Source organism: Myotis lucifugus, unplaced genomic scaffold (genome assembly GCF_000147115.1).
Source record: "Myotis lucifugus unplaced genomic scaffold, Myoluc2.0 scaffold_408, whole genome shotgun sequence".
In the NCBI taxonomy this organism is placed as follows: Eukaryota; Metazoa; Chordata; class Mammalia; order Chiroptera; family Vespertilionidae; genus Myotis; species Myotis lucifugus.
This window is the reverse complement of record NW_005871456.1, coordinates 787,646-804,638: the sequence shown is the minus strand read 5'-3', so window position 1 is coordinate 804,638 and position 16,993 is coordinate 787,646. Positions and strand designations below refer to the sequence as shown.

Below are 16,993 nucleotides of genomic sequence, written 5' to 3'. Positions count from 1 at the left end.
TGGAGGCGCCGGCAGCCAGACCCTGCAGATCACGCTCGGGTTCAAGTCTCAGTAGATGCTCGTTGAGAGAAGGACACGAAACGAAAGACGTTCCGGGAGCCACGGGAGGGAGTGGCCCCGAGGATGCACGGGTGGAAGCCGAGGGCTTGGCCACGGCCGGGCCGGGGAGACCACTTGGCATCTGGCCTCCGCTAAGTACACTCCGCCCCCTGTTCCCAGGGAGCGCTGAGCTGGACAGGAGACTTTTTGTTCCTCTTTGATTTTTCGGCAAAGCCCAGGGCCCATCACCCCTTTAACCCCTACCCGGGGATATCACATTTTCGGGTGCGTCATCTTCTGTGTGGGGCGGTTTTACAAGATGAGCCGATAAGGTGCCCGGGCCGCCGGGAGTTACGTAACCCATTGTGCGTCCGGGGCAGGTCCCGGGCTCAGGATTTGCCCCGACAGGCAGGCTGGGAAAAGCGCTGAGGAAGCGTGGGAGTGGCGGTGCCGAGGCTGCCCGGCTGGGCTCCCGCGGAGAAGAACCCCTTCCCTCTCGGCATCGCCTGTGGAGCGTCTTTCTGCACATGGCCTTGGTGTTTCCGGACAGGCAGCCCGTGGGGGCCCAGCCTCGGCCAGGCCTGTGCCAGGGCGAGCCCGTGCGGACAGACTCTGGTGGTAAGTGTGTGTGTGTGTGTGTGTGTGTGTGTGTGTGTGTGTGTGTGTTTGCCTGTGGGGCCGCTGTTTTCGCTGGGATGTGGCCGGAAAGGAGAAAGGACCACAGGGGCCATCGTCTCTCTCCTGCTGTGTGCTGGCCAGGTTGTCCTCGAACATGTGACGGGGAAATGGCCAGGTTGAATCATGGACGTGCAGAGCAGAGGGACCTCAGTGGCTGCTCACCCTCCTCCTCTCATCCAGGCTCGGGAGGCAAGGGATGCGGGGCCAGGGCACCAGGTCTGAATTGGGACCAGGCCTGCCGGACTCCCACTGCGTTCGCTTGACAGTCTTTGCAACGGCTGAACGGGGTCTCCGAGGTCCCCGCGATGTTCCTAAATCCTGTGTCTTTATCCTGGTTTCTTAGAGCCCTGGTTGGTGTCTGGGGCACCAAGGAAGTTTCCAAAAGGTGAAGAATAGCATTAGACTATGCCTCCCTCCTTCCCTATTTTCCACCCTCACCTTTAAAAAAACACAACAAAAAACAACTCCATGTGCTTGGCCCTGGCCCTCTGACCCACCCCCGGTGATGGAGAGCTTGCTAAGCAGTTCTGCTCTGGCTCGTCTCCCGGTGGTGGGGGGGCTGACGTTCCTCCTCGCCTCCTCGGAGCTGATCAGAGTCTGCTGCCGAGCCACCTGGCTTCTGTCCTGTCTAGATGCCGTCCCCCCAGGCTGTCTGGGCCGCAGAGCAGTGAATCCCTAGGAGGGGTGAACTCTTCTTGTCCCCGTGGAGTAGTTTTCGGTGTCAAGACCTACGAGACCTTGCATGAAAGAAGCTATGGAGATGTTGTGAATGTGTGTGTGTGTGCATGTGTGCGTGTGTGTGTGCGTGTGCGTGTGCATGGCTTCGGGTGTTTTCTGTGATTCTGTTCAGCCAGCGTCTGTTCAAGGCCAGCTTTTTCTGGGGGCCACGGAGAACTGGTCGGGGTCCCGGAGCCCTGGAGGTGGGCACAGGTGTGAATGACCAGCTGTGACCCGAGGAGAATGGCTCCGAGTGCCTGGGCGTCCTCTTGTTCACGGAGCCACTGTTTAGGATTTGTTCCCTGTCTCTCGTACGTTAAGCTGTCAAACTCAAGGATTTGTTGTCTGCCAACATGCGCAGATAAAATATCATGGACTTCTTCTAAGAGTTAAATTTAAGGTCTTGCTCATCAGTTCCTGTCTAGAACAAAATTCTTAATGTGTTTTCCATTGGAAATTTACCATCTAATTGCTACTTACTTGACTAAATTGAAACAGGAAAGAGTGGACCGCTGAAATGTCCCTTTTTTCACGGAGGGAGAAGATATGAATTAGAGTTTCGGGCGGAAGAACTTCATTCTACATTTGTAACTTAGAAATGTTACAGATGTAACTTAGAAGTGTGTTTTGGCTTCTTCTCTCCATGGAATGACCCCTGCTTAACAGCTGATTCCTTTCTGCAGTGGTGATGCTGGAGTGGGGCCCTATTATGTGGGTTTCTAGAGCTCATAATCTTTAGCAAAAACGCAAAACACGTCTCTTAAACGTGTTCTAACTGATTTTGGCACCTACCAGCTTTTTGCCTCCCCTCAGTTCCTCTTCATGAGGTAAGCGAGTGGGACTTTGCCACACTGGGTTTTTTGACATAAAATGGAACATTTGGTGAAAATGTATTAGTGAGATCCTTGACATTTGATGCGGGCGGTGGGGGGGTAAGGGGAGGGGCTACATTTCCAGGTGTTTGTTGCATTATCTTCCTCCTAATTGGTTTTTGTTCTGGATTTGCAACAAGTCTTGAATGTATCTAATGTGTTGGTGTTAATCTTTGCTCCCCTCAAACCACTTTGGGAAGCTGACAACTAATACATTCTAATAAGAACATTGAAGAGTAATCTTATTAAAGAATGAATCAGGAGTGCTCTGCAGGGCTTCAGAACATGGACCCCAGCCACACATACTGGTAGCATTCCCGATGGTGTTCCTTAAGACGCCAGGTTTCATAATGGATTGACATTCATTTGATTTGCAAATACAGCCTTGAGGGTCACCCTGGAAACACACACGCCGTGTCAAGGGCTCTGTCTCTTCTCGATGTGACCAGATCAGGGTCCAGAGGCCGTTGCTGGGCAAGGGGCCAGGCACGGGCCTGGGCCTTTATTTAGCCCCCTGTTCCTCCCACACAACCGAGTTCTGCTGCGGGGCTTCCCGGGGATTCACTGAGGAGGGTGCAGGGGCGCCTCTGCTGGGATCAGGCCTCCCAGGTGGGTCTGGATGGGCCCCTGGCCACACGGTTCACTGGTGACTCGGACTCATGGCCCCGTGAGGAACTCGGAGTCAGAAACCTGTCGGTCTTCTCTGAACCCTGCTCTCTCGTGTGAACACTGGCAAGTGGGCACGCCAAGCTGAAACGGTCATGAACTGAAACTTTATAGCGGCAATTAGACCTGGAATGAATCAGATTTCATAAATCCTTTATTAGGGTTGCCCAGAGAAACAGAACCAACAACACACACACACACACATGCATGCATGCATGCACACACACACTTTTTAAAAAAATACATTTTATTGATTTTTTTACAGAGAGGAAGGGAGAGGGATAGAGAGTTAGAAACATCGATCAGTTGCCTCCTGCCCACTCCCCACGGGGGATGTGCCCGCAAGCAAGGTACATGCCCTTGACTGGAATTGAACCTGGGACCCTTGAGTCCGCGGGCCGACGCTCTATCCGCTGAGCCAAACCGGTTAGGGCACACACACTTTTATTATAAGGAATCGGCTCACCTGGTTATGGAGGCTGACGTTTTGTAACCTCTTCTTTATTAATCTGAAATTAATAGATACCTAGCCCCGCTAAGCACATACTTGCACAAGAGCCAGTGCAATGCCTCACTGTGACGTAAAGGAGACACTAAAGGAGGAGGCTGGAGCCTGGGTTTCAGTTGTAATTGCGAGGACCTGCCCAGGGCCTCATTGGGGCGCATACGGAGCAGCCCCTGCAGGCACAGTTGCTGTGAAGGTGGCAGCCGTAAAGGCAACTGGTTGTACTTGGCCGTGCAGGGTCCAAGAAGCGGCCACTGTTTCCGGCAGTCCCCGCTTGAAGGATGCTTTTAGCGTCTGCTGTTTGCTTGTTGGCAGTGCTCTAAGGCGGCGGTCGCCAACGGTGGTCCGTGGACCACTGGTGCTCCCTGAGGTCCAAAAGGTTGGCGATCGCTGCGCTAAGGGACATGCTTGCGCGTGTATCTCTTGGGTCACTTCTGGCGTCTGTAAGCTGACAGAGGGGTGGATGTGCATTTAGGATTTGGTGCACATACGTCACCACACGGCCCCCAGGGAGCCTGCCCGGGTAAGTGCCGAGCCCCCGCCGCGAGGCAATAGCAGTTTCTGGCAATTTCTTTCCAAATCTGGGTATTATCGATCCTTTTCCTCTTGGTTAGTCAGATAGTCACGAGAAATGGTATTTCATCTTGTTTCCTACTTTTGCATGATGAAGGCGCCTGTGCCTCTATTCTGTTGTGTTTCATTTTCTGCCAACAGCCTGTTTTTGTCTTTGCTCATTTTTCTAGTGGGTTGTTGGCCTTTAGGAGGTAGAATTGCATTTCTGTTGTGTGTACAGAGGGTAGGGCGTTGTGCCAGCTTGAGATTCTTTTCTTTGTCAGAAGAGGGAACTGTCTGAAAAATAGTTACACAAATTTCTATTTAACCATGACTCTGTTTGATATTCATAGGAGAAGTGCAGGGTGCTAAGAGATTGTGTAAAGGGGATTTCTGACTTGGCATTTCCGAGGAGGCTTCTCTGGAAAAGCAGCATTTAAGCAGAAGTCCGAAGGACATGTAAGAGTTAGTGGGGTAGGGAGGGAGGGAAAGAGCGTTCGAAGCAGTGGAAGCAGCATGAGCAAAGGCCCTGTGGCAGAGAGATACTACCATGATGATCATAGCTGACACTGATAGAGCACTTACTAGATATTGTCCTAAGTGCCTTTTATACCTCACTTTGTTTAATTCTCTTATCTTAGTCATCTATGGCTGTGCAACAAATTTCCCCCAAATTTGGCAGCTTTTAAAACAACACTCGCCTCTGTGGAAAACAGTCTGGCAATTCCGCAAAGGTTACACATGGTTACTGTGTGACCTACCAATTCTACTTTTTATAGATGCAAGAAATGAAAACATAGGTTCACACCAAACCTTATACGCAAGTGTTCCAAGCAGACTGATTCCCAATAATTGCCAAAAGGTAGAAGCAGCCCAGGTGCCCATCAGTTGAGGAGTTGCTAAACGAAATGTGGAATACGCATACCGTGGAATACTGACCGGCAGTTTGCAAAAACAGAGGCTGCAGGGGATGTCTGTTCCCACACAGTTGAGCAAATATGTGATGAGTGCGCTGTGCGAATTCCTCGCGTCAGGACTTGAGTGGCGATGGATGTTGCCAGAGAAGTCGTACTTTTTGTTTTGTTCAGAAAATGTGGGAGAGCGTCTGGGCCCGCACCCCGGGCGCCCTGGGCATTAGCAGACGCCTTGCTCTTTGCCGGCCGAGATGCAGAAAACAGCCTCGCGTCTGGTCTCTGGTCTCTGGTTGGTACTCCTCCCAGGGTATGGACGCTGAGCATCTTGTGTTTCCTCGAGGAATTTTTTTTTCTATGACTTGAGATAAATGCCTCTTAATCGTTTCTATTTTTAGTTCATAGACTACTTACCTCCGTAACCCTAAATAAGATGATTACTATTTATACTTCAGTTGCCAACTATAGAGCGGGCTCATGATGGTGCCTCACTGGATGGCTACGAAGATTACATGAGTTCCTACTTGCAGAGTCCTCAGCGTGCTGTGGGCATGTAGTAAGTGCTCACTTATCAGTTTTCTTTGTCACTATTGTCTGACTCTCTCATCAGTCTATCATCAGTCTATCTGTCTGTCTACCTTCCTACCTGTCATCTCTCTGCCTGCCTCTCTGTCTGTCATCATCCATTTGGGTGGCCTGCAGGGAAATCCTGGGATTCCTGCTGCTGGGTTGTGGGTGCAGGGATTGGGGAGGGCTGGCAGCGGGCGGAGATTTAACGTTGCCCTTCAGTCTCCCTCCTCCCCACACTCCCCTGCTTCCCGGCCCTTCCCCATCGGCTGTCTTTCTAGTCTCTGAGCCTGGACCCAGGGCCCGCCTCCATGTTCTGGGCCCAGGCGCGTTCTGTTCTTTCTTCCATCAACACTCCCCACCCGTGTCTCAAAAATGTGCTCACCCTTACTCACCAGTGACTCTTCTCTTCCTCCGCCTTCCCTGCCCATGGGGTTCTTTGCCGTCCTCTTCATCCTCTTCCTCAGAGGCTGGCTCACCTTTGTGAGATGCTGCAGCTCGCACTGGGCGTGGCGGGGCCCGAGGCCGCGGGGTGTGGCCTCAAGGAGCACAGGCTGGCCAGCTGCTGCACCTGCTGGGGAGGCACAATTCACTTCTCTGTTCGTCTAATGCAGTGGTTCTCAACCTTCCTAATGCCGCGACCCTTTAATACAGTTCCTCGTGTTGTGGTGACCCCCAACCGTAAAGTTATTTTCATTGCTACTTCATAACTGTAATTTTGCTACTGTTATGAGTCATAATGTAAATATCTGATATGCAGGATGTATTTTCATTGTTACAAATTGAACATAATTAAAGCATAGTGATTCATCACAAAAACAATCTGTAATTATATATGTGTTTTCCGATGGTCTTAGGCGACCCCTGTGAAAGGGTCGTTCGACTCCCCAAAGGGGTCTCGACCCCACAGGTTGAGGACCGCTGGTCTAATGGGAATCATGGGTTTATAGGGGGGAGCAAGGGACCCATTGCCGTGAAAATACTTAGAAAAGCCTGAAGCGCTGTCGGAAGCCCAGCAGACCCTTCTGCGAGGATGCAGCTCCTCTCGGTTAACACGCCTTCACAGCCCTGTAGCGCTTGTCTCAGAAGTTCCCTGATGAACTCTGGCGGTTCGTGCTGGAACTGTTCTCTTTTCTCTTATGTATGCTTTTCGTTAGATGATGAGGCGTGTTGTGTGTGTGTGTGTGTGTGTGTGTGTGTGTGTGTCTTTTTTGCTTTGGCCTCTAGGAGGCTCGATTACCTGAGGTTTTCATTGAGGAGCAGTTCTGGTAAAACTCTGTCCTTTGCCAGCTCCCTCCTCCCTCTCTTTCATAAACATACAGGTTGCTCTGTTGTGCTTATTCTAAAGCCGTGATGGCGAACCTTTTGAGCTCGGCGTGTCAGCATTTTGAAAAACCCTAACTTAACTCTGGTGCCGTGTCACATATAGAAATTTTTTTGATATTTGCAACCATAGTAAAACAAAGACGTATATTTTTGATATTTATTTTATATATTTAAATGCCATTTAACAAAGAAAAATCAACCAAAAGAATGAGTACGCGTGTCATACGTTCGCCATCACTGTTCTAAAGGCTCTGTTGAAATCCTGTTGGGCATGCGTGGGTTTAAGAGGAAATGAATGAATGGCGGCCCACTGCGGTTTCTCAAGGCGCCGTGGGCTTGCTCTTGTGGGCGGCTACCCTACCCCCATAGTTCGGCCCACACGGTCCTGGGCCCCCACGGTTGGGGCCTAGAATGTTGGCTTTGGGGCAGAGAGGTCAGGGCGTGACTCGGGCTGTGGCACTTATGGTGTGGCCTCGGGCAAGCCTTCCAGTCCCAGAACCTGTTTCTGCATCTCTAACGTGGGGTGACAGCGGGGACCTGGGGCTGTCCTGGGTCCTCAATGTGTTCATTCCTGCCGAGTGCCTGGTGCAGTGGGGTGTGGAGGGCGTTCCATCCTCTTAATAACCTTTCTTACTTAGTCTCAGCTTCACTCCCAGTTTCTGCCACGCTGCCTCCAGCAGCCAGTGTGTCTTCTTCCTCCCCTCACCGTTTCCTTTCACTTCTCTTCTCTCCTCCTTCGTACCTATTTCCCCTCTTCTTTCTCCCCCTCCTCTCCTCCCCCTCCTCTCCCTACGCCTCCCCTCCCCCGCCTAATAAGAGAAATAATTTCTTTATCCTTTAAAAAAAAATATATATATAATTTTTATTGATTTCAGAGAGAGGAAGGGAGAGGGAGAGAGAGAAACATCAATGATGAGAGAAAATCATTGATTGGCTACCTCCTGCACACACACAACACACACACACCCCCCACTGGGGATCGAGCCTGCAACTGGGCATGTGCCCTTGACTGGAATAGAGCCCCAATGTCCTGGTTCATGGGTTGATGGTCAAAATTGGAACTTCAGATGCCCACCCCCGACCACGACCCCCACCCCCTGATCCCCTCCAGTTTGCCTCCCACAGAATTCAGCCATCAGACCTCCCCTCGGCTTCATTCCCCGTGCATCACCTGCGAGTTCCCCCTTGCTGTCTGCTGACCCCTTTCTCGTCTTCCCGCCTCTGGCTCAACCCCAGTGTGTCCCGAATGGCATGAAGCCCCTCTGTCATTACAGGATGTGTGTCAGCGTGAGAGGGTGCCTGTCACCCACACACACCGGGAGGGGAGAGCTGGGAAAGCACCGAGGAACATCCGCCCAGCGCGGCCTGACCCCTCCTGTCTTCACCTGGGGGTTCTGCTTGAATGTGGCAACGCTTCCGAGGTCTGTGCCAGCCTAGCTCTGCCTTGGCGCCGGCATTTTATTAAAAAGGAACAAGAGCCCAGCCAGTGCTGCTCATTGTCACTTTGCCTCTGTCTCTCCCTAGTGACGTGGGGGTTTGTGGTGCGTAGAAATGGGGAGGGGCCAGCCTGAGTTTGAAGAAGGGCCTGCAAATCTGGTGCCAGCTCTTCCTTTGCCGGGACCAGGAGGGAGGGGGTGGGCCTGCCCAGGTGCGGGTGCAGCACCACCTAGTGGGCCCGGGAAGCACTAGCAACGGGAATGGCAGCCTTCACCTTGAGACCCCATACCTGCAGTGTCCTGGCTTTGCCACTTTTGAAAGGGACTGAGAGATTGTCCAGAGAGCCCGACAGGTAAGCCAGGCAACTTGAGTTGTGTGGACGGAACAAAAGAAACCCTCCCTTCCCCACCCAACCCCTTCTCCTGTTTCGATCCATCTGCCTTTATTTTATTCGATGCTCACCTGCCTTTTGCTGGAGCTAATCCTGGTTGTTTCTAAGGGAGCATGTGATGAGAGCGAGTGTGGCCATGTCTGTCTTGTGTAGACTTCTCTGGCGATCCCGATGGTGGTGTAATTTCAGTCCCGTGTGGTGAGCTCTATTCTTCTAGATCTCAGTGATTGTTCCTCACTGACATGATTTTAAGTTGGGTGTGTATCAGTCAGGTTTGCTGTAGAAATGCTGGGTAACAAACAGTCCCCAGATCTACCGTGGCAACATTTATTCCCTGATCCTGGTTGTAGGTCACCTGAGGAGGATGGCCTGGCTTTCGCTTCAGGTCTGTCCCACTTGGCACTCATTGGAGGCTTTGGGCTAAAGGGGCAGCAGCTGTGGGGGGCCACACTCTCCCGTCAGAGGACAGGAGCTCAAGGGGACGCGCTCAACCACACAGGCACAGTCAGAGCCTCTGGTTCGACATGCAGTCATTCTGTCCACTCACCTGTCACTGGCCTGAGCAAGTTCTGTGGCCTGGCTCAAAGTCACAGAGCTGCGAAATGGTATTCCATTCTCGGCGAACCATAGCAAGGCTGGGAGTGAGGGAAGGATTGTGAGCAACGTGAACAGCTGGATTTTAGAAGATCCTCGGGTAACTAAGGAGAGGCCTTGAATGACGGAGGGGCACAGGTGGTCTTGAGGGAAGTCCCATGGTGTCAGCGACCTTCGGACCCTTTGCTTATTCTTAGCTCTGCTGGACCAGAGGACTGCGGTGGGCGTGGGGAGGGGAGGAGGGACGTGGGCTCCTGTGGCCTGGAGCAGGGGTTGGCGGACTTTTCCGTGAAGGGCCAGAGTGTTGTTATTTTACTAACAAGTCTGTGGGTCCCGTGATCTCGGTCACAGCCATTCATCTCTGCTGTTGTAGCGGAGAGCAGCCATAGGCAGCACCTTTCAGAGCAGGTGTGACTGTGTTCCAGGAACATTTCATTTCTAAAAACAGGCAGGAGCTAGGGTCACTGTGGGCCATGGTGTGTGGACTCCTGGCCGAGACCTTCTCGGCTTGACCTGTATGGGGGCATCAGCTTAACAATAGGAGAGAAATAGCCCTTTGTGGTTAGGAAGCCAAGAAAAAAAAACCCCGGGTGAGTCCAATAGTGCCCCACCCACTCGGCATTGTTAAGCTGTAAATGGTTGCTCTAGCAGTGGTTCCCAACCTTCCTAATGCCTCGACCCTTTAATACAGTTCCTCATGTTGTGGTGACCCCCGACCATAACATTATTTTCGTTTGCTACTTCATAACTGTAATTTTGCTACTGTTATGAATCGTCATGTAAATATCTGATATGCAGGATGTATTTTCATTGTTACAAATGGAACATGATTAAAGCATAGTGATGAATCACAAAAACAATCTGTAATTATATATGTGTTTTCCAATGGTCTTAGGCGACCCCTGTGAAAGGGTCGTTCGACCCCCAAAGGGGTCTCGACCCACAGGTTGAGAATGGCTGCTCTATAGCATTGAATTCCCTCCACAGCCAACGCTATTGTTCCTGAGCATGAAATCTCATTTCGCTGAACCCATTTTCAGTAGAAATGCCTGCAAAAGGCATTACAAGCTCCTTGGGCTGTCCGAGCAGTTGCTGTGGAAGGCAGTTTGCCTTCCATGAACAGTGTTTCTGTTTTTGGAGGAGTGGCCCTGGTATTCAGTGAAGGGAGTGCGCTCCGGGACCCTGCCTTCCATTCCTCTGGTTGTGTGCGTGCGTGCGTCTGCTTCCTTGAGATGTAATTCACACACCGTATAATTCACCCCATAAAGTTTATCACTCGATGGTCTTTAGTATGTTCCTAGGGTTGTACAGTCATCACCACAGTCAATTTTGGAACATGTTCATCATCCCAAAAAGAAACTCTAGATTAGTGATGGCCAACCTTTTGAGCTCGGCGTGTCAGCATTTTGAAAAACCCTAACTTAACTCTGGTGCAGTGTCACATATAGAAATGTTTTGATATTTGCAACCATAGTAAAACAAAGACTTATATTTTTGATATTTATTTTATATATTTAAATGCCATTTAACAAAGAAAAATCAACCAAAAAAAATGAGTTCGCGTGTCATAGGTTCGCCATCACTGGTCTAGATTCTTTAGCTGTCACCCCCCCCCCCGCCCCCATCTGCTTCAGGCCCCCCAGTGTGGCTCCATTTTGAAGTCAGCTCTTGGTTTCTGCTGCCCTTGTTTTCTTGAGTCAAGGCTCAGCTGTGCCTTGCGAACAGACCGATGGACCTCCTCGAGTGACAGTCGTGCTATTCAGGTGCACACCTACCAGACACTCGCATTGCTTCTGACGCTTGTGTATTGTAACTGCGTCACCTGCTAACTCTATCATGTCCCCTATATTATGGCTTTATGCTTTTCATTTGTATTCTTTGTTTGTTTTTGTTAGTCCTCACTCCAGGATATTTTTCCATTGATTTTTAGGGAGAGTGGAAGGCAATAGGGGAGACAGAAAAAGAGAAACATCCATGTGAGAGAAACACATCATTTGGTTGCTTCCCACACTCGCCAGACCAGGGCCAGGTTTGAGCCTGCAACCGAGGTACGTGCCCTGGACCAGAAATGAGCCTGGGACCCTTCAGTCCACAGGCCGATGGGCACTCCGTCCACTGAGCCAAACCGCTAGGGCTCATTTGTATTCTGTGTAGGAGGTTGTCCTCTATAACTTTCCACGTTTTGAATTTAAGTCTGTGTGGCTTTGAAACCTGGCTCAAGTAACACGGGACCGTTTCCCTGCCAGGTTTTCCTCGTCCGTGTTGTTGAACTGTTTGTTGTCATCTCTCTGTAGTCATCTGGGGAGGATGAGTTTGAAGTCTTTGAATATCCAGATGATCTCACTGGATGTTTTGAAAAAGTAACCATTGTTCACATATAAGCAGAATTTCCTGTTCAGGAAATCATTTCGATTAACAATGAGACAGCTGACTGCATTGAATGGTGGCGGCACAGTAGGTACTATGGTTTCACAAAATTTTGTTCTATTAATAAATAAGATCTCCTGATTGGGCACTTAACTCATTGTCTCGGAGTTTACCCTTTGATGCTAACTGCGTTCCATTATCCCCCAGTAAGGACTAACTTTGGGGAGAAGAGGACAGATGGGGGGATGTGTGTCCTGAACCCGGCCAGGCAGCTGCTGAGGCCTTAGAGCAGCGGTTCTCAACCTGTGGGTCGCGACCCTTTTGGGGGTCGAACGACCCTTTCACAGGGGTCGCCTAAGACCGTCGGAAAACACATACATAATTACATATTGTTTTTGTGATTCATCACTATGCTTTAATTATGTTCAATTTGTAACAATGAAATTGGGGGTCACCACAACATGAGGAACTGTATTAAAGGGTCGAAGCATTAGGAAGGTGGAGAACCACTGCTCTAGAGGGTTAACTCTGGATTTAGACACATGAACAGGAAAGAGGAGTCGGTGCAGTTCCAGCTGCATGTCTTACGCTTAAGGTCCGTCTCATCTGGGCGGGAGCGTCGGAGATTCCCCACCAAGCCCCCGGGAGCCACCATCTCTGAAAGCCGCTGAACTTGGGGTTGACCGGTGGGGGCCTCCCTGGCAGGGCCCTTCTTCTTGGCGTGGCCCCGCCTCTTCTCGCCCCTCCGTTGCACAACACACTGGCCTGCCCCAGCGGACGCGGCCTCGCCACATTGCATAAGCTTGCACTTTAGCCTCTCGCCGAGACCCTGCTGGGGAAGGGGACGCCGGCGGCGGAGTGGCTCCGTGCTCCTGTCCGCTCCTTTCGGGGTGAGTATCCTTGGAGCTGGTGTCATGTGCGATGAGGCGACCGCCCAGAACCTGACACCCAGCCTCCGTGTCATCGAGCCGGTGTCATTGTTGATCCGTTTTCTTAGAAAGAGTCGCTTCTGGTGGCAGGTAAGGCCACCGCGATCCCAGAGAGCACCCCGTGTCGGCGTCTATGTCCGCCTGGGAGGCACAGTGGGCCTTTGCTTTCCTGTTCGAGCCCTGCAGGTTTCTCTGCTTGGCCTCCCCTCTCCTGGGGGCACCCCTACCCCTTTGCTGCTCACGGCAAGTGACTGTGCCTGGCCCCTCGGGGCTGGGATGTGAGCTGGGCGGTGGCACCGAGGATCTGAGGGGTGGACGCTGGACAGGAGATTCGGGGGTCCTAGGTCTGTTCCCGCCGCTGCTTAGCCGCAAGGCCGCGCCCACGTCCCTGACCGCTCAGGCCTCAGTTTTCCCTTCTATAAGGGGTGGAAGAGGACTGGCTGGGCTGTGGGCTCTGTGGGGAGTCTGAGAAGCCTTGTGTGGAAGTCGGGAGAGGGCGGATGTGGGGGGGCAGCTGGCCAGGAGACCACCTCACCCTTTCGAACTGTTTAATGTTGATCCACGTGCTTTTTACTTACTGATTTTTAAAAATTAAGCCAATTTAGTTAATTAAAACCTCCAAGGGCAAACTGGCAACTCTCGTGTCAGTGTGCAAGCGTCCCTCAGAGGCTGAATAGGAAAGCCAGTCCCGGTCCCGATGCATAGATCCTGGGTCAGAGGTCAGGTGGAGCCGCAGGAGCCATCGAAAGAGTGGAGAAGCCGGGGTTTGCACTGCGCGGTGACGCCTGATGTCACCGTCACCCAGCCCCAGCCCCGGGAGGGTCCTTCGTTCTGCTGAAATCCTTACAGATTAACGGAGGGCGGAGAAATGCCCCCTGGCAGGTCCCTTCCCTACGGGGTCCCCCGAGGGGGCCAGGGATGGAGGGAGTGAGTCGGCGAATTAGGGTTGAGAGGATGCGGCAGGTGTGGGGTCCGGCCCAGCCTCAGGTAATCTTCGGGGCCTTGGTTTCCTTGTTTGTGAAATGTGTCCCCAGTCCTCACCCTGCTCTGCTGGCCGGTTCGAGAGATGATGAAACGCAGGAACGGATCCCAGTGTTTTGCGTCGTTTAGCGAGTGTTTGTTGAGCCCTGACTGGGTACCGGGCAGGTGCGGGCTGAGCAGTGAGGAGCCCATGTCGGGGTGGCTCTGCTGCTTCCCGAGGCCCCTCGGGTGGTGGGCTGAGCCGTGGGCGGAGCAGCGGCCCGCGCACCGGTCCTGGGTCTGCTGCCGGCTGCTCCGTGACCTGTGGCCACCTCCCCAGCCTCTCCGAGAGCAGTGTCCTCTTCCATCAGATGCGGTGGTTGGGCCAGAATTTTTAGCTCTAATGGTCCCTTTGTGGATTGTGAAACCTCAGCTTTTCTAGGGGAGAGAGCATTTACACAGAGTTCCCTGGAGATGCTTAGGTAAGGCTCTAAACATGGGACTTTACGGTAGGGAGGAATTTTCCAGAAGGACGCCTGTTGGACAACAGTTACAAAGGACTAGAGGCCCGATGCACGAAATGTGTGCAAGGGGCTTGGCCCTCCCAGCTGTGGCTTTGTCCGGAAGGACATCTGGAAGGACGTCCAGAAGGTCCTTCGGCTGTCCGGTCTAATTAGCATATTACACTTTTATTATTATAGATCACCCGTGGCCCTGGCTGGGTGGCTCAGCTGGTTGGAGTGTCGTCCCGTACACCAAAAGGTTGCGGGTTCAGTCCCAGTCGGGGAGCTTGCAGGAGGCAACTGATCTATGTTTCTCTCTCACATCGATGTTTCTCTCTCTCTCTCTCCTGCTCCCTCTGACATCAATAAAAACATATCCTTGGTGAGGATTAAACAACAACAACAACACAGAAACACAAAGTATCACATGTGTTCCCAGCACCAGCATGGTCTCTGTGTGAGTCTTTGTGCCCTTTCATCTTAATAATTTAATGAAAAAGGAATTGCTTCCAGGTCTGTACAGGGTGGTTGGTGTGTGGCCGAGTAGGAGAAGGGTCTTGTCTTGTGAGATCCTGTCTTTAAACCCGTGGGTTTGTGGTCACTGCCAAGTAAGAAATGGGGTCGGGTTGGGATGGGGAGGAAGAAAGAGGAGACGGTGGGCTTTGGGAATATGGCCAGTTTCGATGAGTTAAGGTTTCTTGTGTTGTCCTTTGACTGTCACCTGTAACGGGGTCTAGAACCTTCTCCTGCGGCCCGGAGTGAGACCCCAAGATGGGGGAGATCCCAGCATGCAAACTGGAGCCCCGCCTGTTTACTTCAGGCCTCAGATGTTTACAAAGTTCAGAGTTCGTGTCCAACATTTAAAAACCAGGGAATCTCATGTAAGAGTACAGACCCCTGGCCTCTCGGGAGAAGGCGCCCACCTAGGGCCACGGGGCTTCTCCTCGGTGGAGCGGGTGTGCCGAGTGGCGGCTGCCCCCAGACACAGCCCTGGTCTAGCTGCTCACAGACGTCTGGGGTAGAAAGAGAGCTTTCCTGCAACCTGACCCTTTGTTCTACCACGAGGAGACTGAGTCCCAGGCAGACCAAGATGGGGCTTGCTGGGTGACAGGGTGAAGTTGGGTCCCATTCTCCCAAGTCTTGGAGCAGAGCTCTTGCTGCACGCAGGCCTGGCACCTGCCAGCAGGCGGCAGTGTGGTGCTGCCTGGCCTCACACTGTCTCCTCCCTGACTTTCCCATCTCCACCCTGACTTTCCTGTCTCCTTCTTTCCTGAGCCCTTCTGTTCTCTGTCTTCCTCTGATTTTGCCAGTTTTCTCTCACTAAGTTTTCCTCTTGGCATGGCTCTCTCTTTCTCTCTCTCTTTTAAAAAGACATTTTATTGATTTTTTACAGAGAGGAAGGGAGAGGGATAGAGAGTTAGAAACATCGATGAGAGAGAAGCATCGATCAGCTGCCTCCTGCACACCCCCTACTAGGGATGTGCCTGCAACCAAGGTACATGCCCTTGACCGGAATCGAACCTGGGACCCTTGAGTCCACAGGCTGACGCTCTATTCACTGAGCCAAACTGGTCAGGGCTATTCAGGGTTTTTTTTAAAAGGCATTTTGGCACAGCCTCACCTTTTGACACTTTATCTCACTGGTCATCATATGCTTTCAGGAAAGCGATATCCCGTGGGCACGGGGACCCACACTGTAAATAGGTTGACCTTCAGCCCTGGAGACATGGAAGGGAAGGTCAAGTCTCGGCGTTTGAGCAGCTGCCAGCGTGCTCACAAGTGACACGTTATTCTTAGAAGGGATTTTATTTATTTATTTATTTTGGACACCGTTGCCTTCCCCACCAGCAAGTAGCGGTGACAGCAGAAGGTTCCAGTCTGGTGTGTGGGTGCGTCGTGCAGGAATGAGTGGGCCCGCTCCCCGTTCTAGGACGGGCTGGCGCTGCCTGCCGGGGAGCAGGTCCGTGTTTATCTCAGAGGTGCCGCCAGTTGGGCATCAGCCTCCGGTGCCCCCGAGTCCCCTCCGTCAGCTGGCAGCCGCCTTCTAGCCACGAGGCCTCGCCCTGAGATGAGCTTCCTGGGAACTTTCCCGGGATGGTGAGAGGAAGAAACTAACCATGGGTCCATCTGGAACCTGCAGATGGTGCTTGACGTTCGTGGGAGATGAGAAGAAGTGGGAGACACCTTCTGTCTCGAGGTGGGGCTGTTGGCTGGGGCCGGGGGAGGACATGAAACCTCGCCCAGTGGCAGAGTTGGCCGGGTGCCGGGTATGCCCGCTGTGACATTTCCCACGGGAGGCAGAGAATCCCAGGCGTCCAGCTGTTGTCTTCCTTCCGGGGTGACGAGCTTCCCGGAGGCTCCAGCTAAACCTCTGAATGTCTTCACTCTACGTCAAGCCCTTCTCCTGGGCTCTTGACAAACCACGGGCTTCCTTGGCTGCGTGTTCTGCAGTGAAAGTGTTGCATGTGAATTGAGTGAGACGGTCGTGGGGCCCGGGGGGGGGGGGAGGGAGCCAAAGGGAGACCATTGGTCTCTCCACCCGTGATCCCATATATTTTTTGCCTGCTCTGTGGCTGTCTTTTTTTTTTTTTAATTTAATATGTCTTTATTGAGAGAGAGAGGAAGGGAGAGGGGGAGAGAGAGATAGAAGCACCAATGATAGAGAGAATCATTGATTGGCTGCCTCCTGCACCCCCCCTACTGAGGATCGAGCCCTCAATCCGGGCATGCGCCTTGACCGGGAATCGAACCACGACTTCCTGGTTCATAGGTTGATGCTCAACCACTGCCCCACACCGGCCGGCTGTGTGGCTGTCTTATTGAACAGGAAAGAGACGGGGACTTGGGGGAGCCTTTGGATAGCTGTTCTTCTGGGCACAGGTGTCTCCACAGTCTACCTGAGCGTGAGCGGCCCTGCGGTCACTGCCCCGCTGCCTTCGTTGCCTGGGTTCGAGCCAGGGGAGGAGCACAGGGACTGGG

General features: G+C 52.3%; 1 protein-coding gene across 7 annotated transcripts in view; it reads left to right on the top strand.

The window, feature by feature from the left end:
- The first annotated feature begins 447 nt into the window (after positions 1-447).
- Positions 448-16,993, top strand: part of TRAK1 (trafficking kinesin protein 1) — an 86,402-nt gene continuing 69,856 nt past the window's right edge. For 3 of the 7 annotated variants that reach the window (XM_023743704.1, XM_023743705.1, XM_023743703.1), the window contains exon 1: positions 452-657. In XM_023743704.1, the coding sequence (XP_023599472.1) occupies positions 567-657 (91 nt within the window). In that variant the 5' untranslated portion in view covers positions 452-566. Of the gene's footprint in view, positions 658-16,993 lie in introns of all 7 variants that reach the window. The other 4 variants (XM_023743707.1, XM_023743706.1, XM_023743702.1 and 1 more) reach the window with 3 other exon arrangements.